Consider the following 26251-nt stretch of genomic DNA (forward strand, 5'->3'; position numbering starts at 1 on the left):
TATACCATTATTTTTTTACACGTATTCATTATTCCAAAAAAAAAAACAAATAAAAACTCAATAAAAAATATTGTACAGTGTTAACTCCATGTAACGTAAACTAAAGCATTGAAATCATTATCATTTGATTGGTTTAGCTTGTCTTCCATACAATCATACACTCTGTATAGCAAACAGCCCTCCTCAATAACGACAACAATAAGAATAAAAAGTACTTTTTAAGTCGCAGGAATTAGTTAAAACTGCTGCTGAGCTCTGTTCCTTTTTGTTGTCGCTTTATTGTGAAATCCGCTCTTTTATTAACAAATTGGTATTGCTTGAGTATGATTTATCCTGAATATGCCAAAATCGCAACATATGAATAAAATAAATAAAAATTACAAGAGTTTCGGGTACAGCAAAATACGTCAGGCAAAGATAACAGAGTATACGCAATAGCGTTCAAATAAGAATTGTGTTTTATGTAAATACTAACTCTAGCCTGAAATAAACTTTTTCTTATTCTAATAAAAGATATTTGTTATTTACCATTTAACGACAACTCAACGTCATAATTTACACAGTCCCTGGGAGTCGTTAAATAGAGTTTACATTTGTATATTGTATATGTAATCATTAATTTAAAGCAATTAAAAAGTGCCTTAGTCACAATCTCGTCTTGAGCGCTGTCACTCTCAACATACAAACAAACAATTATGGTATAGACACAAAAGGATCACCTTGCTTTATCATCAATGCAAGTCCGTCTTACTGGAGATACGAAAATTTGTTACAACAAAGTCAGTCACAAATTGATTATTTATTATTCCTTATTTACCCTTTATAAGCCATCTATGTGCTTAGCATCATAGTTAGGTTTATGTTTAAAGACATTTCATAATAGACCATAGTCATTTACATGGGAACTTTTGCTAAAGATACAATTTATCGCGTCGTGGGTCATTGAAGAGCTTCAAGGATGAATTAACAAAATAGAACTTGGGTGGACTTTCATTCGGTAGATAACTGGGATCACTCAAAAGATTGTATTCTAGTCTTAATGTAAATAAAGTATAATATACCGCTGGTTGGTTCTATCCGTAAGTGGAATAACATTATGAACTGCGCTTCTGAATTAGTTTTATTTCAGTGAAAGTAATGATAGTGTATATAGTTACATATATGTAATATGACTATGATAAAAACTGCCAAACCCAAAGCATTTCATTACTAAAAAAATTTTAAAAGTACAATGTCAATTTCAGTATAAAATTTTTAACCAAATTTTTTTTTATTATAGAACCGGGGGCAAACGGGCAGGAGGCTCATCCGATTATTAAAAAACGACGTACTTTTTTAAAATTAAGTTTAATTTCATTACAATTTTGCTTAAAGGGAACCTTTAAGCTTTCTTTTTATGTTCTATTGTTGAAGCGATACGTACCGGTTTTGTCTCCGCATTGATGACAGCTGCCACGTACGGGTTGAGTGTCGGAAGTCGTTCTTCCAACCAGCACTTGAACCTCACCAGACAATCGTGAAGATGCTCATGGGTGTTGTCCAGCGCCCACGCACGCTTTATGCTTTGCAGCATGAGTAGGGGCTTGTCTGAAAACGAAAAGTACTTTATTATAATAATAAAGTTTAAATTTAGCTGACGACGACGCCTATTATTTACGTGTATCAATAGTTTTTTTAATGTTAATAATTTTATTAAGCAGCACAATATTTTTTTCGCTCCAAAAGCAAAAGGAATGAATTAAAACAACAATAAAGTATATATTATTTTAGACAAATAGGTGATCAAACTCAAACTCAAAATATCTTTTATTCATATAGGAAAACAAGTACACTTATGAACATCAAAAGAAATTAAATTGTTAATTCACATTTCATAGTTCGTAAGTGAAGGGCATGGAGGAAGAAGAACTGGCAAGAAACTTTCCGACACTCTTTTTAATCGCTAAGTTTTAAGCCATACAAATTGTTTGAAACTGGAGCAAATCATTAGAATCATTTAAAATTTCGTCAAATTTACAAAAAGATTTATTGAGTAATTTACGTTTAACGAGGGCTTTGAATTTATTTTGTGATAATTTTTCAATTTCGCTTGGGAGTTTGTTGTTAAAACAATTTCCATATTAGGAGTGGTTTATCTTCTGGAGCCTGGTTGCTCGTACACTCAAATTAGTTCTATTTCGTGTACTATTCTGGTGAAAGTCGGTATAAAATCATTTATATTTTTTTGTTGATCAGCACTGTCGCACATATGGGATCGTATTTTAACTATAGCATATAGTTAAAATCGCCTACCACCAGACCAAGAGTATACAAAGAAAAATATTCTGCTGGAACACAAATTCACTGTATGTAACACACCGTCATCTCGTAAAATATATTAAAAACAGTACCTTTTCTATAATATATTTCGAAAGCCATTAAATATGTGTCTATCCTGTCGGCAGCCAGCTGCCGGAGTGGCAAAAGGAACTTTATTGCCTGTTCTAACGGGTCTTCTACCTGTAAAGTATAATAAAACACTAGTAAGTTAATTTCATGTACATAACAATTTTCTATATGTTTATTTCTGTTTGTTTATTCATCCAGTCAATGAGTTTATTGATAATGTATGTGTATTTATGCAACTCTTACTTTGTGGTCTGTGGGTATTAGACCTCAATAATACACTAACATTCGACGTATGCGCAATGGCTTAAAAGCGTCGCACAGTCGGCAACCGCTGTCCTTGTCTGACAAACGCGTTACGCGTTATGGTTTTAAACAAAAACTCGATGAACGCACCAATCCTGCAGTGGGATCTCGGACCATAAAATCTATATATTTTTATTCCTTGCATTATTAATTACAATGGCAATGTTTTATCGTTTCTCTTTCTTTAATTTACGAACACTGAAAATACTTAAGATACCTGCAATCAGAACCGTTAATTTATGGTACAGGTAACAAAACCTATCATATGGGAACAACAGGTTTCTAATTTTGTGTCACATTTATTTAAGTCTAGAACTGTTCTAGATACTAGTATACAACGTTTTATTAGGACATTTAAATTAATTATTAGGTTAGCCTGATTGACTTCAAATTATTCCCCTTATAATGGTTAATTTTTCAGCTTCAACCCGTTGAAAAAGTGTTTTCTTTAAATATTTAAGTGGAATACTAAAACTTAATATTGTTATTATCAACTTACCCTAGCTAACTTATCAGGTATCAACTCGTCGAGTTGGGGAGCTTCGGGATCACCTTGTTCCTGCTCCCGTCTCGCCTTGTGATGTTGCTCACGTTTCACCTGAAATTTCCATATTAAAATTTACTTATCTTACCCGCTCTACGCCCTTGACTTGCGAACTGGTGGTAAATGTAAATTTACGATTAATTTAATTTGTTTTTCTTGACGTTCATAAGTGTACATGTTTACCTAAATGAATAAAGATATTATGACTAGATATTATGACTATGACTACTTTACTTTTTGGATTGACTTATATATAACCGATTGATGATAGCAGGGACTTTTAAGGCTTTATTTTTATACAGATATCGTTCAGGCTTCGCAAGTGGAATTATTCTGAATATTCTACTAAATTTCTATAACATGGATTACAAGTATCATAATAATGTATTATTATATATAAAGGATAAATTAGAATACATATAGAAAGTTGGATTTTTTTCAAAGCAATTTACTAAATGGCATTCTTAAAATAATTCTGACTTGATGATTATAGCACGATAAGTGTTATATACTAAGCTTTTACTCACTACGTCGTTATAGAACAGAAGCCAAAGGCACAAAATACTTATGCCTCTTAAACTACAAAAAGAAATAGTAAGGAGCTTCTGAAGTTTTCTTCCTTAGAGGCCCAAGCCGATAATGAAGGCAAAATATTATTTCCACAAAAGAATATAATATACACACCTGTACTTGCGCGGCCAGCGCGCTTTCCTGTTCCGCCTTGCGTTTCGCTTTCCTTTGCTTGTTTCTAAGTTTCTTCAGTTCTGACGGCGCCAAATTCTCTGCAAACAATGTCAGACAATTAGTATTCAATTTAAACCCTTATTATAATACAATACAGCGTGAATTCCTATGACGTACGAAAAATACCGAAAGCAGCGTGCTTTGCATCATAAATATATGTCTCATTTTGTTGACATCTCTGTTATGCATAACAAGCACTGCTCAGTTTATGAATGAAATTTTCTATCTGGAACATTCCAAGACATTTTGAATTAAGAACAAGGGGATTCATATGGTTTTTTTATCAGAACATTGTCACAGTAACATTTAAGTATATATTAATTATTATAACAGGCTGAGGGTAGTGGAAAAAGATAGGCATGGACGGTGATTGCTGTACATTGGACCTTTTCGATTTATAAATCTTTTATTTCTTTGTATTATACCAAATTTGTATTTTTTGTATTGTTGTAAGGGTTTTTGAAGTTACATTGTTAAGTTAAATCTTGGGAAACGCCCTCACGTAAATCAATTATAGGTTAATAGAAAAATCAAGACGGCAATCAGCGTCCGTGTCTATATTTTTGCACTACCCACAACCTTTTAATAAATATTTTTTAACTATTAAAGTAATTTTATCTTCAAACAATCTATTTTTACTATGTTTAATGTAAAAAAATCACAAATTCACCAAATTATAAATACATAAAGCTAAAAAAATCATAGATTTAACATCAAGATAATAACTAAGCATAAATTATACAAAAATCATTACGAGTACGCAATATTAATGACGCGTTGGTTATTTCTAGATCATCTTGGCGTAATCAGAATCCTATTAAATTATAATGACGAGATCCGCATAAACAATTAAACTAATCGATGCTTAACGGATATCAAATAGAAATTGATACGTTGTTAATAGATAATTACTTACAGGGAATGTGTGTCACGGGATTTTCATCTTTTCACTTAACAACTCAGCACATAACAAATAGCTGAGAAATGAAAAACAAAAAAGGTACATACAGAATCGGAAATTAACTGTTTGCCTCTTCGATTTTTGCATAATATATATGAAAGATTTTGAATGACATTTTTGCAATTTTTGGGTACTTTACTTAGATTCTCAACTAGAGAAAGAAAAAAAGAATGTGCCAAGAACTTGTCCAAATACAAGAAGCAGGGTCAAGATATACGCTGAATATGGGTTTAAATAGACGTTAATTCCAGCCAGATTTTTGTCTGCTGACCTGGTTACATATTTTTTTCATATTATATATTTTATTTATTTAAACAACTGGGGTCAAACGGGCAGGAGGCTCATCTGATCTTTAACGATTCCCCGCCCATAGATCCGTATCGTAATCGTAATGTATCGTATTGGTTCGGAAATACATAGGTGGGCAGCTGGTTTCACATAGTATTTTATAAACGACAATTCGAAAGGAACTCTCAGTAAATGTACCACGCTTAGCATGAAAGAATAATCTCTAATCTATATCAGCTGATAGTCAATAACTAGGACATATCCTGTCGACTACCGTGATGTCGTCACGTCCGTTGCAATATCAGATACAAGTAGAGCGTGGTAAGAATCGTGATCACCACGTGAGGCCAAGTGCGAACATTCACTATTTAAATCATAAAAATTAAATTTATATGAACAATAGAAGTGGAGAAGACTTATTTTTATTAGTTTGATTATCTTGAAGGAACTGTATGACTTTACTGTATACAACTATACCTACTAACTGCATTAGTAACTTAATTGAGATATATTTCTTATCAGTAGCCAGTACTTTCTGTACTTGTATATTATATGTTTAAAATAAACTGTAAATTAGTAAGCTTACAAATATTGTGTGCTTTGAAGATTACTAGACAGTGAATAGAAATAACGCAAAAGATGAGTAGAGTTCTTTAAAATTCAAAAAAAATTACAAAATCTCTCATCAACTTAAGTTATAATTTAAAAAAAAATATTTTTGTGTATGTTATGTTCGCCTATAAGTGCTTCTTGTATTTTAATTTTGCTCTACAAATGGTTCAGCCGTGCCGAGCTTTAGGAAGTTTTGTAAATTAATTAATAAAATAGTTTCTTAGTTACTCATCTCCTTGGAGCGCTACTTTTTAAACATCCAATATGAAACAGTAAAAATTGAGCAGAATAACTGCATCGGGCACAGTGCATAAGCTCCAATGAACCGATCTGTTAGTACCCATATTTGTGCATTATTATAACTAAGCCGGCAAAGTTTCGCAAACTTCAGCGGTATTAAGGGCACCCACTTAAGGTACACCGCCCTTCAAGCCTTTGTCTAAGCATTTAAACGTTGCAATCGATCCAGTTTTGATGGTAAATATGAAATGATTACTGCCTTAGTAGTTATATACATACAAAAGGACCTTGTATTTTTTTCCCGTAAGTTTTGGGCGAAATTTTCATTCTACATTATAATATTTATACATACAAAACGGTTGATGGTGGATTATCTTGCATTATATATACATATTTTCTGTGAGACTTCTTCAAATTAAACTTGGATTAATCAGATTTCATATGATGTGTGTTAAAGAAGATTCGAGAATGGTTAAGATTTACAATAAGATGATGTTTTTGTATTTAAGACTCATCTCTCGAGTCTCGGGTTCACTAAAAAAAAACAGTAAAAATATTAAATAAACTAGCTAGTAATTTTGTCTAAAAGCACTAATGAATTTATCATTAGGACATAAACGTCATTAAATTAAACATTTCAAAACTATAACATAACATACATAACGTACATAATAAATAAGACAGTCTTCATAGAACATTAACGAACAATTGATTTTAACTTTATTCCACATAACAATAAAAAAAAAACAAAAAAAGCTAACAAAATTAATATCTACATATATAGATAATATATCTTACTCGTCGATCGTGACAACCACACACGACAACCGACGCATTCCCGAGTTGGAAATATAAACACTGACATATCGAGGACATAAATGTCATATATATGACATAACATCAATTTCAAGAAAATATATATAAGCTGACCCGGCGAACTTTGTACCGTCTTACAGCTTAATTAGCTGAATCAAATTTATGGTTTTATGAAAGTAATACGATGAATGAAAAGTAGATGTTAAGATAGCATTAAGAAATTTGCACGAAAATAAAAATCTACGAAAATTGAAGAAAATACTGTCTTGCCCGAAAAAAAGCTATTATATTATATATTGCCTAAAATTTATTAATTTTCCATCGTTTGGCATTTATATTTACTTATAACTTTAATATATATGACAATTTAAATGTATTTACGGTGAACATTAATTGAGAAAATGACAGTCATGCCGAGAAAAGGAACAGAAATCATATTTTAACAAAGGATCTCGCAAATCCTTGTCCTTTTCAATAACGACCTCTTATGGAGATTTTATAATAACATTCCGGGTATAATTAATGTAGACTTCTTTGTTAAAATGTGTTCATGCGTGCAAGTCCTTGACTTCGCAAACAAGACATATTATGACTGATGTTTGTGTCTCTAAAAGTAGTGTGAATAAATTTAAATCGAGGCGATTCTTATTAAACGCTAAAATTTGTTGTTCTTTACATGGTGTTTTTAAATAATTTAATTCAATAATTAAAGCATAAGAACTAAACATGAAACTATCGATAACAAGACTTATTTAGCAGATTTGCTGAGTAAAACACAATATGTGCATGGAACATAAAAAAATATATATTTTCTAAATATTAAAAACAAGCAAAAAGGCAAGCGACCTAAACTTTTTATACTGTACTTTTCTAAACAACATACAGTAATCTTCGGAACAGTGAGGTCGCTCCGTGAAGCCTGCGAAGTGCCCAGGAAGCCTCTATGCTTTTGGAAGGAAGGCTGGCTTAGTTAACCAGGGCTTCACGTACATCAGACCTATTGAGCGTCTAAGTGCGGAAACAGAGTCCACATACCATAACCATGTACTGTTCTAATGCAGTTTTTTTTATATAATAGGGGGGCAAACGAGCCTGCGGGACGCCCAAAAAGGGCAGTCATCGTAGCCCATAGACACCCATTTTGTGCGTTGCGGCTTTTGGGGGAGGAGTACGCTCGAATTTTGAATTTTTGGAGTTCGTATCTCTCCTATCTTTGGAGTTCGGAAAAGAAAATGCTTTGTTAAACGGACTGTGGAAGATTTCCAGCCATCAAGGTGGATTTATTACAACTTAGTACTTTTCGAGGCCATGTACGGTTTTAATGGCTAATGAAAACGGACACATTTTCGTAAGAATTGTGTCTCCGGTCTGTCTAGGACACGACGCATACATGTTGCTCTAATTCACTATGCATTTTGTAATAAAAACTTACGATTTATAGTAAATTTTAGAACAAGGATAAATACACAAGAAAATAAGACTTTATGTTGGATTATGGATGAGTAATATCAAATAGTTTAGTTGAAAGACTGCACTGAAACGTCGGAAAAACTGCAAAGAGAGTAGTCACAAATATCAATAGAATAAACTAAAACCTTGGTTCATGACAACTTACGAATTTTGAATATAGAATGCGGGCGTTAAAAAAATCTTAATAATTTCACCCAAATGCAACATAAACAAATGAGCATAGCCAACAATACATACTTATGAATTATAACAATTCTGAACTTCGAAATGACGTCATTGTACTAAACAATGAACTTAAAGCTTCTAAAGAATTCAGAGGTTGGCAAAAATTCGAATGGCACCGGTAGCCCTGACAACGCCCTGCGCATGAGTGTCGCAACAGACCACACCGCAGCTGTTTTGTTTGATCCAGTTTCATATCCACTTGTCTTTTGAAATGCCTAACGAGTCTAGATAGTTGTTTATTTTGAGTACAATTCGTGCGGAACTATAAACCGGATAACCGTAATTCCTTATATTATAAATGCTAATTGGAATTTTACTGACTTTGTAAATATTTAAATTGCTAGAATAGGCGGTTTGTAGGAGAGACCAAATCCTAACATATCTTCTTTGGTTAAAGTTATATATTAATTTTAAGCTTTTTATAGTAATATAGTTCAAAGTAGTAATAGGAAGAGCTGGGCCTTGAGACAAAATCATTTATGTGACGTGACCAACTAACGCCAAACAAATTTGTATAACATAGTCGGCTAAAGACTAATGTTGTTCCAAAACAAATTCCTTTTGCGTTATTCAAAAACTACAACAGAGCTAAGTCGTTCTTTAAGCTAACTTTCTAATAAAGTGCCGATTCCTGCAAATTACGTCAGAATTACAGGCCCCTTTCCCGTCTGGTTATTTCATTAAAACTAATAGTCTTAAACTAAAATACTTTCCTTTGTGATGAACGACAGATACTTAAATGGGTGCATTTACTCTGAATTAAAATAACTTAAAATATGATATAAAATTCAAGTGACACAAGTTTTAAAATCTACCCAGATTTTTTATTAATTCGAAACAAATTGAAAGAGATTTGAAAATTAAATGTTAACGTTGAAAGTGCATCAGACATTTCTAAGAAATTAAGCGATTGATGAAGGATGCTCATATTACCACATAAGCACGATTTAAGACAATCGTGTGCTCCTCATTATTCTCGAAGCCACGTATACGATCCACTTGAATAATGACTTTTGTCGGCATCACGATTGAATGTTACGAAATGCGCACGTGTTTTTAATATTAATTAAATTCATAATAGATCATTGAATGTAATTAATTCGGATTCATCCTTGACATCATCATGAAAAGTACTATAGGGTAATGATTGAAATCTACAAAGTTGCTTAAAACCTTATATATAACAAGTACAATTTCTTAAACCAACGAAGTACCCATCAAGAACTTTTAAGTTTTAGGGTATTATAGGGTAGGATACTCGCAAGGGTCCCGGTAGAATGCGACAGCGACCCCGGAGCCTCTGTAACGCGGCTTTGTAGGAATTTGTCGAGGTGTTTTTAGTGGGTATTTCTCCCAGTCTCTGAATAGCAGAGATTTCGGTGTGGGTCGAGTCCCACATACCCCTGCAGCTTTTAGAGCAGGGGAGGCGCAAATGCATTTCCACCTCGAATATAAAAAAAGGATTTCACTTTCATCAAATTTGGTTTAAAGATAATTAATAACGTAACGGAAAGCACATACTTGCTGGGAGATGAAAGATTATGATAATGTACGTTCCGGACAATTATCACCGGTGCCGGAAACATAACCTTTTTGCTTTGTTAACTACTCCAGCGTCAACAAGCTCCATTCCCCGCTTACTTTATCTTACTTAATAGTTTTCCGAACTATTCGTTGGAGAGGGGTTTTTTATTTCTTGTACTTTCATAATATGTTAATTTACAATTTTCCCATACACAAACGATAAATAATTAATTGTTACATCTTCATCTCTCTAATCGACTTAAAAACTAAAAATATTTTTTGTATTACTAATGTAATACAATAATTACGTGGGAAATAAATACAGTATTGGTTTAGAGATGAAATTTGTCAAATCAAAATAAACCAAACACACACAAAACAAAACCCGTCGCCGTTCCCTTTATCACTAGACCCCATAGACGCTCGGAATAAATACAATGCAATTGTTCTTGATAAAGTTATTTCACTAAAATACGTAGTTTATAATCATTGAATACTATTAAGACGGATGTAAATCATGTGACCTATTGAACGAAACAGGATACAAAAGCGATTTTAAATTTATATTAACAAGCATTGCAAACAAATTGTTTTACCATTAAATACGAAGTCGTATTCTTCATATTATGCAAAAGTCCTGACTTTTTGACCACAATCGGCGATGGATCAACTTGATGATGCGTTCATTAGAAGTTGAAATAACTTATTTGTACGATATTTATAATAAGATAAATTCTCTTAACACTGCCTTTTATAAAGCATCAGTTGACATTGACACGCAGAATCGTGACTATTCTATATTTACTTCCGCTTTTTAAATGAGACAATATCAAATATTACGAAAGGTTAACGAAAGGTTCGAGGTTGAGAACTAGCTTCAATGGCATAAACAAATAGTAAATGTCTTATTACATTTTTAGATTAATATTCTTTTTAGCGATTTTTAAACGTACCAAGCCTTAGTGTACCTTTATGTAAGGGAATAATTGTAGAAACTTACAACATTTAAAAAAAGTAACGCAAGGGTAACATTTTTCACCAATAGACTGAGTAGTAATTTGTAAAACAAGTTTATATAATTGTGCGACAACAATGTTAGAGCTTGTTAGATCTTGGCTAATCATACGAATGCAACACAGATGAAGCTGCGGTTGGAAGTAACATAGTATTAAATAGCTGTGCAACGTTTTTATTTAAAACTAAAATTTCCTTGGGCCTTTTAAAAAGCATTCGAACAATTATTACCCGGCTCAAGTTATAACTACGTAAGCAGATAGACAATAATAGGACATAAATAAATCAGTGGCGCTATAACCTCTTTAGGTCCTGGCCTCAGATTTCTGAATCTGTTTCATGATCATTTTTAAATCTAATAGGCAAGTAGATGATCAGCCTCCAGTGCATGACACATGCCGTCGACTTTTTGGTTCTAAGACATGTCGGTTTTCACACGATCTTTTCCTTCACCGTTCGAGCAAATGTTAAATGCGCACATACAAAAAAACATTGGTGCACAGCCGGGGATCGAACCTACGACCTCAGGTATGAGAGTCGCACGCTGAAGCCACTAAGGCCAACACTGCTTAAATAAAAATTTCGTTTTCAAGCATAGACAATGTGTGGGCAAAAATTACTGTCATCAACCCCTCTATAGTGATTACATAATACATGTTTCATAGTTTTCAACAAAACAAAACACAAATTTGCAATTTAGTATCGAATTATATATTTCCATAATAATTTGTATTATTATAATATACTTTCTTAAACGAGTACCCCGCGGCAATTTCCAAACTGTGTCACTATTTCAATAATAACACAGCCGAGTAAATACTTGTCTCAGGCAAAATAGCAGGTTGTTTCAGTTTCATTAATGTTGATAAGGCCAGCTAGATATTAGCAATTCTATATCCTGCAATCGACTTTCTAAACAACGGATAAATAGCCCAGTTTCACTGTCGGCACGATCCATTTCTCATTGTGGCTCTATAATAAAATTGGTTTTTGCCAGATTTCTATTTTTCATAATTTTTTCCAAACTGCAAGTAATTGATCATCATACAAGCATACATGCTTACATATAATTTATTGAGTTTCTTCGCGATTTCATTGCAGAAAGCGGTTATTAAAGTTACACATAGGAAAGTTTAATGGCACTAAGCCACAACTCGAACTTAGGATTGAACTATTACTCACATGTTGTACTTATATTCTTTACTTCGTTAAAGAAACTCAGAATAAAACCACGTTTTTTACCTAACCTTACTTTAATTTCGCCAAGAATTTAAAACCTCTGAAATTGCGTACTTATGGAATTTATTGATTTATCATAATTTTGCAGATTATAAAACAAACTTACATCTAACATAATGTATTAACTTATGTTTCATATATACTCTTTATTTGTTTGTTTATTTTGTTTTATAATACGCATATTAGCTGTAAGGTAACTAATAAATAAATAGGAGTTTCCATTCCACAATCCATCTATTAAAATTCAATTAGTCACAAAAATTACATGTTTACACGACTTGTAATGACATAGGCCTATGGCAGATAAAATAATAAACTCATCACTAATAAAATCTTGATTATTATCTGTGCACCATAATTGATGTTATACGAGTAGCAGTAAAGGCAATGAGCAAACGATGCTTTAGTTCAATTATCCTTAGAATGTTAAACATTGCACTTTTGTAAAAATATCATACATATTCTTAGCAACAATTTTTTTATATAGCTCATTTTTAAATAGTTTCAAAACGATGTACATTACTAAACCCTAAAATTTCTCATTAAGTGAATGTAATTCTTTGAGAAATAAAGTATTTTTGAACTGAACATACTAATATTAAAAATCTTGTTTAATCTTAAACAGTCTAAACCATAATGATGATAAATTATATATCTGTTACATATAAAAAAGCACTAATATTTAATAAGTCAATTTTAATATATATATATATATATATATATATATATATATATTAGATTTGAACTAGAAATATTAAAGAACCACTGTTATGGAAAATTATTCAAGTAATAACCCTGTAGCGTTGCAACCTTCAATGTTAAACTCTTGGTCTCAGATTGCATCTGTGCTTAATTTCATAGACAAGTAAGTAAACAGCCTAACTGGCACATGTCAAATGTCATTTGTCTTGAAAAAATCGTCGACATTTGGGTATGAGACTGCCGGATTCGGAAAGTCAATTGGTGCTCAGCCGGGGATCGAACCTACGACGCAAACGCAAAAAAATATGGATAGGAAAATAATTTACCAGTATATTTTTATATAAATAAAATTAACTTAATATGACAGATAAGGACGAATTCCAAGCACAGGAATTACGCATATCACCTTGCAAAAAGATTTATCGGTACAGAAGACGCTTAACATTGTTGACAACAAAAATTATTCTACGCACATTATTAACAAGTAATCAGCCTGGTTCTGTGTGCGGACTTTATTATTTCTAATTCCAGTTATTCCTCTTGTGTAGAAAGTTTTATGATGTCAATAGCAAATGTCATCCCAGTATTATGTTTTTGTAGAAACAAACATTTAGAAAACACATTCTTCTAACGATATATATACAACTACTTTCTTTTTAATAAAATGGTTTCAAATAATATTATATCTGTAAGTTTCCAAAAATAATAATAATATTGCCTTTTATTCAGATCGACTTAAGTACACGCATAAACATAGATTATATTAAACTAGATATTCAAAAAAAAATGCAGATCTGTTTGCCAGTCGGCAAAGGCCTCATCCAAACTTTTCCACTCTGTTCCACATCACTCCTGCCACTTGTACCCGCCCAAACACACCTTATAAAAAAACCAAAATCATGATTTTATATATAATAATAGCAGACAGACGAAACTTTGTAATAATGTGATCATAGCCTGGTAATCCCATTCCCCTTGAAAGGCTCTACAGAAGGCAAGCGCTGAATATGAAAAAGCTTATTATGATGTTATCAGTGTATTTTATTTAATAATTATCATGACACAAATCATTGATTAAATGCGTTTTTATTGATAAGGTTACTAAAATTGTAAAAATATGTACTTTTACATTGTTAATTTAAAAACATATTTGTGGTGTAATAAGAATATGAAATCACATTTTTATGCCATACTTTACTTTATAAAAACAATTATTCTACAATTTTGCCTCATTCCTGTATATTCCTAGATTATTTTTAGTAAAGGCAAATCATATAACATTATATTTCTGTGGCTGACACACGCCATAGAAGGATAATCTATAAGGCTCTCTGGCAATTAATAGTTTGCTTGGTATGACTTGAGTACCACAAGGTGTCAAAAGAAGGTTTCAAATTCACACGCTCGCAGACAAATTCGGTAAACAATTTCACAAAAAACGTCGAATTCCAGCATGTCTCAATGCCTAAATCGTACGAAAACAGAATTTTAATTAATCTATCCAAAATATTGTTACATTTCGTCCCAATTCCCACCCATGTTTACATACATACGCGTACGTGCCAATTATTACACTAACATCGTAATAAAAATTCCTAGTTTACAGCCTTGACTAAGTTTTTGAAAGGAACCCATGACATATGCAATAATAATGCAATGTTATGTTATTTGTGAAAATTTATTTTAGGTCAGACAAAACACTTCAATTTTGCGATCGTACTCGGCATTTACCAAAAGAATGCGAATAAGTCCTACACTCAAACATTTTGTATTAATTTTTTTTTTATTCGGGACAATTATGTATTGTGATCTTTAGTTTTACTCGTTATTTTAAATCTTAGTTTTATAGAGCTAGATTACTATTTATGAATGCTGATTAGCCGTAAATAAATAAATTGAAACTTCGTATGACATACGACCTTCTTGGAACTAATCAATTAAATCAATCAAATTCATCCCAAGGATTAGGGTCATTTAAGTATTCGTCACATTTATAAAAAGCTTCATTGATGAATTTACTTTAAATAGCTCCGGAACACAATAAAAACTATTCATAATTTACATTAGTGTACTTACTATTTTTTTTATTTTACAAGACAATATAAAAAAATCCCGAAATATTAAATTAAAAAACCACATTTGTATTAATACAATCAAAGTAGCGAGAAATGCATATAAAATAGTTCTTTTAACTATATTTCAGGCTAACGTTAGGCTATCTAATAACTGACTGGGTAGATCATTAATTATTATTAGCCGCGGTAGAATAGACCACAACGTTCTCCCGCCATATTCGCATATATTACTTGTCAAACGGTTGAACAATGCTTTCGATCATGAACCCGTACAAACAATAATTATCACCCGATTAGATTTACCGTGGCACGAATTCGATGTCAATGTCGTCTTGTTTAAAAAAACAACGGCTTCGTGCTTGTGGGAGTTGTACTCATTATCCTGGTATGTGAGAGCCGACCTCGCCTAATACCAATTAGCGGTTTCACCCATTCTGAATGTCTTAAAGGACTTTTGCGGTTTTCCTCAGAGTATGCTAGTCATCTAAAAGAAAACATACAAAGTCCAAAAATATAACCTTTATAAATATTAACAACCGGAATATTCAATCAAAACTTATTTATGTGCAAGAAGTCATACTGTACACCTTTTAATTTTGCTACTTGCCTATTAGATTAAAATGATCAAAAACCAGATATAGAAATATAAGGCAAAGACCGATTTAGAACAGGGGCAAACGGGCAGGAGGCTCACCTAATGTTAAGTGATAGCCCATGGACGCTCTCAACGCGAGAGGGCTCGCGGGTGAGTTGCCGCTTTGAATAATTGGTAAGCTCTTTTCTTGAACCTAAGTCGATTTGGTACGAAAATAGTTCAGCTCAGCTGGTTTCATATAGTGGTAAAAACTTTCTTAAAAACGCTCGACGTCTTAACGTCGTCGAAGGGATACGGGTATACATATTTGTATAGAATCCGCTTTTAAGAAGGACATCCTAATAACTGTAGCATTTCCTACTGAAATATGAGTAAAACATTCGAATAAACAATACGAGCATAATAAAATAAACAAACAAAAATCCAAATCCGTCATCACGTTCATCCGTAGTCCGATATCGTTCATAGATCACAATGTAAACAGTGCTGAGAAAAACCCACACAATTCCTATATGACGAATAGCACAAAAATGGCCAAAGGCTCAGTGCTGACGTGTTCGGCGTAGGCACATCGCACGTGGCATGCATTTTACGACCTCATCGGGAATAACACGAAACGTAGGCGTGACGTAGACAAAAGAATATTGACCTTTGCGTAACGACGAGTCAACAATGCCGTAAAATAAATAACAAATCGGATCCACGAACATTACCTTTATATATAACGAATACTAAAACGCTATATAAGTATACATTTCATTTTTTTATGTAGATTATATACATTATGGGGGGTAATGAGACTACGGGACCCTTTTGGGCGGGCAATCATCGCAGCCCATGGTCATGCATTTTTGTGGGTGCGTTGCCGAGCCTTTGTGAGGAAAACATGCTCTTTTTTAAGCAGGAGGTCGTATCTCCCAGGATTCGATTCCACAGTTCGCTACCAAGGCTATTTTCAAAATTTTATCGATTACACTACTAGCTACAAAAAGATACGATGCTCAAATATACAAGTAATTAACCACAAATTTCACAATCCACATAACTCAGAGCATTACACAGTAATGATATGACGACACAAAACTTAAATCAGCGAGATCAACCGCAATGATATCGTCAAAAAAAATGTTGCCTTTAACGTCACGCATGTCTTTGAAATGACGTCGATTTTTGGACGCACCAATCCAGTCACTCTATTCTAGGCAAAGCTATTTTTTATTTTACCACTGTAACTGTCAGAATAACTTTTCTGTACACTGCTTTATTATTTAACATAGCCTGCTGAAAATAATCAGATGGTAATGTTAGTTATCTATGAACACAGGATCAAAATAAAAATCTTGCCGCCTTACGCTTGTTGTATTGATTTTAAACTCAACATTTGTATTCTATTTTCAAAATGTTATCGATTACACTAGCTGAAACAATTTTTTAGTAGCTTCTACAAAGCTATCTCGTAGACTTAAATATTTTAAAGCGATGATATGATCGCTATGATATCATCAAGAAAAATTTACCTTCAACGTCACTCATGTCTTATGACAACATCGACGTCAAACTAAACTTAAATGAATCATGTAGCGATTTTAATTTGTAAAAGAATGTTGCGATGACAAACGATGAGTAATATATATGATTTGATAATGGTTAGTATCAATAAAGTTAATTGAACAAATAGAAACCGGAACGATGAAGAACAAGGAAAATGATTGGCATTTTTAATATTTCCTATATCTACGCTGAACAAACATAGTTTCATACAAAAATAATAATGAAAACTTTTTTGAATTTCAATTTTAGAACTCTTCGGTAACCTTATGTAGTATATTGCATTCGTTTATCATTTATGTGAATTGGCAGCAAATCTAAAACTCTTGTTACACGTGAGTTTAAGCATGGATGGCAATCTCAATGATGATCCGGGTGAAGGACGTACCTTACCATCGACTAATGAAGATAACATCAGTGATGGGCGACGCAGGATAAAAGAAGATAAGAGAGTAACCTATCAGTAGATACGGGCAAGCCTAGGCATTGGCATAAGTTCAAAAAATATTACACAAACATGTAGTACGCCTCAGCTTTATATCAGATGTATTCCCCATACTTTAACAGACAACCAGAAACACCTTCGCATGGACCGGTGTCGCTAAATGTTAGATAAGTTCAAAGGCCGCGACTAAATGCTGTGTTTGACATCGTCACAGGTGATGAAACATGGATATATAGCTGCCAACCCGAAACCAAAACACAATCAGCTCAGTGGGTATTTCGAAAGAAAGAAATTAAGGAAAAAGATGATTGCCTCATTCTTCGGTCGGAAAAGTAATTTCGCGACAATTGTGCTAGAAGATGAAAGGACAGTTACTCCTGAGTGTCGGTGAGCTAATTATACGGCGCCGTTTAGTTAAAAGGCTAGGTTGTTAATTGAACGGCTAATGAAGGTAGTTTGGCTGCTACATATAGTGTAAAAGTAATAAAACTTTTAAAATAATGATCTAACCGTAGCTGTGACGACATCCATCTCCATGAAAGGCAGTCCACGTGGTAATAATTGTCATCGAACACGCGCACTTACAATTACTCATTTTGGCGTCTCATTTTTACATACAACTCCCACATATAGTTTAGAACAAGAATGAAACTTAATTGTTACGAATATGAAGTCATAGTTACGTGTCCTGTTTATAAATGTTTTGACGGATTAAATTGGAAAATCCTATGTCTATTACTTTACTTTAAAATATATAAACGAAACACCCAAAAATGTTTGCTTAATATGAGAAAATTGCAAGCAACAATGATGTATGCTACTTGTTCAAACAGGATTTAAAATATTTTAACTTTTGTTGTGATAACAAACAAAGGCGTTTTAAAGTCAAATTCCAAGGAAGCGATAATTGCCGAAGCGAAGAATAGAGTATTAGACATGGTTCGCAGCATCCGACCTATCTGGATGACATGTGTGGGAAATAATAAATCTCCCATTGAAAGACATGTATTGTATTACATTGAATTTATGTATTTTCCGAATGATTTACATAAGTGTGAATCAATTGTTATTATCCATGAAATTGCGAGAAAAACAACATAATATGATGTTTAATATCCGTGAAGCGGTTCTTAAAATATATATTGATAATTTCGTGAGTCGGTAGGATTTTTCCTTAAATGGGTCTTCATTTAGATAGATACGGCGAAGATATCTGTATACCGCCTTAGATTTGTGTTTCTCAACAATTTTTGTGGTATGTCACCCCACCTTAGCTTTTTCAAAATCGTTAATACATAACTTTTAATGAAATAAAATAATTGATCACATAATAATAAGTTTTAGATAGATCTCACTATTAAATTATTAACGAAACACTTTGAGTAAATATTTATTATTTTATTTTAATTTACTGAGATTCCACTTTGGCTACCTTCAGTCTCAAGTCTCCACGTTGTGTTATATCCGACCTAATTTAGATTGCCCCTCTTAACAAACCAATTGCCCCACTGTGAGACGTGGGAACCATGTTAGGAAACCTTAGATTATCAACTTTAAAACAAACTTAATTAGATTTCTATCACGTATATTTTAATAATAAATACAAAAATCTACTAAAAAAATTATAATTTAAATTACGCACGTGTTATAAAACAATAATAATTTGCCTATCCAAGTGGAATTTCAAGACAAAAAATAGCATAAAAAGAGGTAAAATAACGACACGCAGTTTTAAATAGATTCCATCATCAGTTAAATAACTGCTATTAGGAAAAATTACTACTATCACAAGAAACGTATTAAACTGTATTTAAATGACTAGGAATTTTAAATGGTATCCACAATGGTCAATCAATGGTTGACCACATGGCGTATAACTAACTTTGAGGACCTGAGTTCTCAGTTGAACAAGACAAAAAGAATCGGTAAGATTATTAAACTTACATCATGCGGGAAAATTTATATACCTTTAATATCGCAATTATATTGTACAATTCATACATTATTTTAGTGATATTATGTTCTATGGCCTATTTGTAAAGTTTGGAAAATGTACCTGCCAGGTAGGACCTCCACTGGAAGTCCACAGCTATCAGCAGTAAAGCAATTCCAAGAGATGAGGACTGTAAAAGACTTTCAGCCATCAACATATCTGAATCTCGACCAATCTTTTCAAGTATCAATGTAGTCATCCCTATTCTTATCAATTCTAAGCAACGCCGCCTTACATTACCAGTGTTTAACACGTTTTGTTGAGAACGCGGCTTTATTATTTACTATAACATTACTGATAATAATCTGAGGATATTATTAGATATGTATGAACACACGATCAAGATAAAATATCTTGCCGGATGCGTTTTCGCTTGCCAACTTGTCGCGTTGAATTTAAACTCAACATTTGTATTCTATTTTCAAAACTTTATTGATTACACTAGCTGCCCCACTAGCTTGGTTTCGCATTAATGTTTTTTACTTAGCCTAAATTTTTAGTAGCCCGATACCGTATTATTTGCTGGTGTTGTTTAAATAAACAACGTACTAATTTCCTCTCCATAAAAAACCTTCATCAGAGTGCAAGAAAAAAATGAATACTCAAATTGGTCCAGTCTTGTTTTAACCGAACAAACATATTTTGTTCATCATATTTATTATAATCGCATCAAAATGCCATCATAGTTTTGAGCAAGTTTTTGTGCTAAATAAAATATTTGTGAATTCCTATACACTAATTAAACGTGTCCTATTCGTAATGACTCAGCGTCTCGCGTTTTACATATCACAAATAAAACGGACTTAGGAAACCACAGTGTTTTCTTTTATCTTATATCTTTAAACGAGCAATTCTTGTATATATATATATATATATACAAGAATTGCTCAAGATATAAATATATATTCCGAGATTCCAATTATATATATATAATTGGAATCTCAGAATAGGTTCCAACGATTTTCATGAAATTTAGTATACGGGGGGTTTCAGGGACGATAAATCGATCTAGCTAGAAATTATTTCTAGAAAATGTTATTTTATTCTGTCGGTAAGATCGAAAAATATTATTCATATTTCAGCATTTTATTAGTATGTAATTCGTACTTAAATATAATTTCCAAAAAACACAATTTATAAAAAAAATACCGAGCAAATCTCGATCACACAGGTACTAAGATATATAAACTAACGGCACGTTTGTCTATAGGATTACGTGTTTATTATTTCATATTAATAATATTTTTGCAATACATAGAGGTTTTTCAAAACTTTTAGAAAAGAGCGTACCAATTCTTAAATGGCCGGCAACGCAGTCGCGAGCACTCTGGCATTGAGAGTGTCCATGGCGGTATCACTTTACATCAGATGAGCTGTTCTAAAAAAAAACTTAGGGGCCATGTATTTAAATTCTTTTTGAGTCTTATACTCGTATATCCGTACCGTGAAGGCAACTCACATGTCAGGACTCAAAAATCATCTCGTATCGGACATAAAATTAATTCATATAAATCCCTCAGAACAGTTGCCATCGGCTCTGCAACTGAATTAACTAAAACAAACCGAGTTATCAAACTTCGAGACGTAATGACAACGTAACAAGACGTTATTCAAAACTTGATGGATTGCATGCAAGTTTACATCGAGTTACCGATATAGGTCATCAACAATAGAAGACAAAAACAATATCGCATGTCAAGAACAAGAATTAAGCCGACCCGATTCGTGACCAGTCTGTATCTAGACCGGAAACCGAGACACGTTTTAAGAGTATTATGACTTACGCGATTGTAATCTGATATTTTCTGTGTAAATTCGGTAATACGATTGTGTTTCATAGTGGACAAAGCTTTTGTTACGCGTTGTGACTTCATATCGTGATCTTTGTAGACATATTAAACCCAAGCAGACAACCGTGATTAGGTCAGAGTAAAACAAAAGAGAAAACAAAACCGTTTATGACGACATAATTTAGCAGAATATACCGGTTATATCGACCAAAATAAAAGGTCCCAGCTAAATTCTATTGCCTATCAGTTTATACGACTTAATATGAGTAGTCCCTTTCATGTCGTTATAACAGGTTTTGACTGTAATCGTTTCGTCAACGCGTATTGGACTAGGAAAGCTGTTGACCAATCAGAAGCAAGCGCTACACGCGGTCGTGTTTCTTTTAACTTTCTCTTCCCGGTGCATAGTTTTAAAATTTATTGTAATGGTGACAATAAAACTACGGTTTTCACGCTACTAATTACTGAAAGTACTAATTTACGATTATATATATAGTAGCTTAAGTCGCCGGCGACAGTTATTTAGATTATTAAACGGGAATTAAAAAAATAATCTACAATATTTTATCAGTAGAAATGACATTAGAGTCTAAGTTTAAAGAAAACCATTTTTATTTATATTATTTGTATAAAAAATACTTTCTATTCATCTGAGAATCATTATAAGACAAAAAGTATTATTCTATTGTCAGCAATCTCATTAATTAAACATAACATCTTCGGGAAGCCCGCTATTAAACTATTATATAATAGCGGAATCAAAATACTAGCCGTTAACATCCGTAACCATTGTTTGCAAATAGGAGATAATACAAGATCAACGTTGTAGGTGAAGTACAAAGTATGGTATTTGTAATGACAAAAAACGATATTCTATCTTCGGGACAAGAAGCTTTGGAGAAATTAGTCGTGATGATCTCAAGGCAAAAAACCTCGCGGATGGAAACATCACTATTAAAAGACGATATAATATCCAATCATGTAGACACAAAAAGGTGAAGACATAATCACACATGATGATTCCCTGCTTATATACAAGCTTTTGATCTAAGAGAGACGAACTGTCTTATCACTATTTAGGCAAAATATAGCAATAGTCTTGTTTGACTGTGATTGTTCAAACTGAATGAACGTTTTGTGTGGTTTTAGAGACGATGTCGACCGATTAGAAACAAACAAACCGCAGATAATTTCTTTGATTGTTTCACATTCAGATCCTAACAGTTAAAATCACGTATACTTATTAAGATTAAATATGTAGGTAGGATTATAGAAACATAACAGATTAATAAAGTTACCACAAAATTGAGACAGCATTAGTATATCGAAATTGGGTTTAATCTTTCAATAATGTTTTGTTTAGTGTAAACTAAATCGATATCGCTTTTACAGGATACACCGGTAAAACGATGATCCAGAAGCAATATTTACGTATGCAAATAAGCTTTATTGCGATGTAAGCAGAAAACGTTTATTACAATAATTATAAGAAATAATTACAACACCAGTTTTATCTAATTGTAATATTTCTGCATAGTTAATTGGCTGCATTGTGCTGGAACATTAGATGAGAATAATTTGATAGAATACAGCTGATGACTGGCCTTTTGAAAACAGATTTAAACCTGCCTTTATACGTAGAACATATTCTAGCTATGTGTTATATGTAAATAGACATATTTTATACGACTTACCCACAATTAACACCATGCTAATAAATTAAGAAAGCTTCACAAGTATTGTTACCGGCTTACCTGAAACAAAAAAAGAAATATTAATTATAATTTTGAATATAATTCCTCGATCTTTATTACATGAAAGCAAGTCAGACCAAAATAATAATATCTATCGAAGAAACGCGAGATTTATGACTGTAGGTAGAATCCCTATAACACCTGAATAAACTACATTCCTGCAAGTGTTGTTTAATCACAAACATAAGAGTTTGATTTTATGCGAGGTTTCTTCAGTGTCTGCGAAGGCTTGCTACAAGCATTTCTAACAAGTTAAGTTTTGAAAAGTTTTAGATTCCCTGCCCTGCTGTCTGATTGGAACTGAGCTCGTCAGCCACCAATGCTACATAAGATTTCACTGCTTAATCGTTTTTTCAGTTCAAATCGTTAGTTGTTAGAACTGGATATAATTATAACAAATTTGGGAAGACTGAGAGACAAATAAAAATAATCATCAGACGAATGTCTGTAACAATTGTTTGGTATCTATGCTGAGAATAAATAAATTTTATATGGTCCTAAAAAGTTATCAAATTAGCAAAAAATACTCAGATAACAAAAGTTAATTAAGACTGTAAACAATGTTAGTTACATAAATAACCAAGTTGCATTTAGCATTACAAAACATACGCAATGAATTGCCAACCCCTATTGTCTGGTGTGATCGAGATTTAATTCGATATTAATTCACGTTTCCGACATATGTACATTAATCATTTTGTAACTATTTGTATTCTAAAGACATGAGATCAAAGCTTCAACTTCGCAACGCTTTCTCATAAAAAAATAAAACTAATTAAATAATTTTTAGGTGTTCGTCTAAATTTCTATACGAGTGCCTTGAATTTGGTTTAGTAAACCTTACTGTTTATTGATGAGTAGGTACATTTCTTCTACAAATTATTTTAACTATGAATAATTTTCAAAGGCAAAGTCGTAGGATCGATCCCCAGCTGCATCAATGGACTTTCTATGTTCTTGCTAATGCTAAGCTTCTAGGGCTTGCCTAAGTTCCTAAAAGACGACAGCGTGTGTCAAGCACATGATGATAATCACCTACTTGCTTATTAGATTACCTATAAGGTAGTAGCAAGACTGATTTATTTTTATAAATAAATTTACTAATTTAAATAACAATATTTTTTGCACTTTATAAGATACTAGACATTAAAATACATAATTTTTCTAAATAAACCAATTTGGTATCATTATCTACCTTATGCAAAATAATGAAATGGGATTGTTTATGTTTTATATAACACATTAAAGAACTGATAAACGTAACGTAGGACCAAACTACATCTGTACTATAAAGAGTAGTCTATAGTCTCAGACAAGCTAGTCTATGATCAATAACCAGAGATTACAGACTCATAATCAATGGGAGAGTTAAGTAAAAACAATAAACTTTCACACGACTCGCTATGGAAAGCGAATGTTACAAGAAACGCGTAAAAATCAACGAGTTACCTTCAAGCAAATTGGATATGTGACAAGTTTCACTCATTTTCGAAAATTTCTACTTGCTATTTCTAATATACCAGCTTTCACTAGGTCGGTGCTGTTTTTAACAATATGTTATACAAGAAAACCAGGACAGGTCTGGAAATACATCAACAGCCATGTTATAAATACTGCCTCAGTCGGTATTATTAAAATTTTACCAAAGATTCAGTTATAGTTTTTATTTCAATTTGGTGTATTCATATTATTATAGGAATCGAATATAAGGTTATGAGCTAGATGAACGATAAAGATTCACAAATACACTTCTTCAGTACGACGCGTACTTAAAGGTTTCACTTTTCTAAATTATCTATTATAAAATTGAATCAAACCTATGAGCGGGGTTGTATACTCCGCCAAACCACAAAGCCAGTAAATATTTGTTAATATTATAAAAGTCTAGCAAAATTAGCTTGACACGAATTCTTCATTCAAATACAGAAAGAGTTTAAACATTAAAAAACAAATCAATTTTCCAAGAATTTAGTCTATTAAAAATGATGGAACGAAAATAGCCAGTCGATTACTTCAATTATCTCTCGTCCTACCACAACAAACACAATGCATGCAATCATTTTTAACAATTACAATGTGCGCAAACAACTTTTTGCAAATGCACATACGTATATGTAAACTACGCCATTTAAAATCTCGCAATAATCACTGGAAATAATTTTATAATTTCCAGTGTTATTTGTAATTTTATTGTTTTCTTTGATGGCTTGGACGTTCCTCGTCAAGGTTCAACGGAATAGATTAGGTGTTCTCTTATCTATTCTCTTAAACGTCTAAGGGTAAAATTTAGTGTAGATTAAGATTATTACAGAGAAAAAATGCTATAGACAGAGTCGGTTAAAAATATCGAAAGGGGGCTTAACCTCGATAGATCGATCTTTAGATATAGGATAACAAGATAAATAAAATAATGTTTTAAAAGTAAAAAATCTAATAAATATCTATAAATGTTCCTCTTACTTACCATGCCAATAGACAATTTTATAAATTTAGTTCTTTTATATTGTGTTGATATTGTATGCGTCTTTTTTTAATAGGTTATAAACGAGCCTACGATTTTCTTATGGACATCCAAAGATAGTTTTAATTGAGTTCTGATTTGGTTCTGGTTGATCTTGTGAACTTCTTAGTATTTCACTGCCCATGTAAGTGCTTAAATAAAAATTTTGTACGCGTTTAACTCATTCATAACGTCATCACTAACAGACTTTTCCACGATACTTGTCAATAACAATTAATAATATATGGGCTTTAGACACGAACCTCAAGCAATTACGTAACAGATCTCCACTTCCAAGAAGTGTATTAAAAGTTGACAGATTGTTCAATTTTCTTCTCATAGCATAAATGTGGGAATCGCGCTGTTAATGTGCAATGATTAATTATCAACGCGATTAACTCTCTAACTACTTATATGCGAACTGCGCATTGTGTAGGGCTTAAACGATTATGCCTAATTAAAATTTATATAACACAAAACA

The 26251-nt window shown here is 32.5% G+C and overlaps 1 protein-coding gene across 2 annotated transcripts in view; it reads right to left on the minus strand.

Moving 5' to 3' along the window:
- The window catches only part of LOC110994378 (N-alpha-acetyltransferase 15, NatA auxiliary subunit), an 84476-nt gene that overhangs the window by 2758 nt on the left and 55467 nt on the right, over positions 1 to 26251 (minus strand). For both annotated transcript variants that reach the window (XM_045631671.1, XM_045631670.1), the window contains exons 11-14: positions 3920 to 4017; positions 3191 to 3289; positions 2391 to 2499; positions 1424 to 1587 (exon numbers count right to left, since the gene is read on the minus strand). In XM_045631671.1, coding sequence (XP_045487627.1) covers positions 1424 to 1587; positions 2391 to 2499; positions 3191 to 3289; positions 3920 to 4017 — 470 coding nt within the window. The remainder of the gene's footprint in view (positions 1 to 1423; positions 1588 to 2390; positions 2500 to 3190; positions 3290 to 3919; positions 4018 to 26251) is intronic.

This window comes from Pieris rapae, chromosome 16, assembly GCF_905147795.1.
Source record: "Pieris rapae chromosome 16, ilPieRapa1.1, whole genome shotgun sequence".
Taxonomy (NCBI): Eukaryota; Metazoa; Arthropoda; class Insecta; order Lepidoptera; family Pieridae; genus Pieris; species Pieris rapae.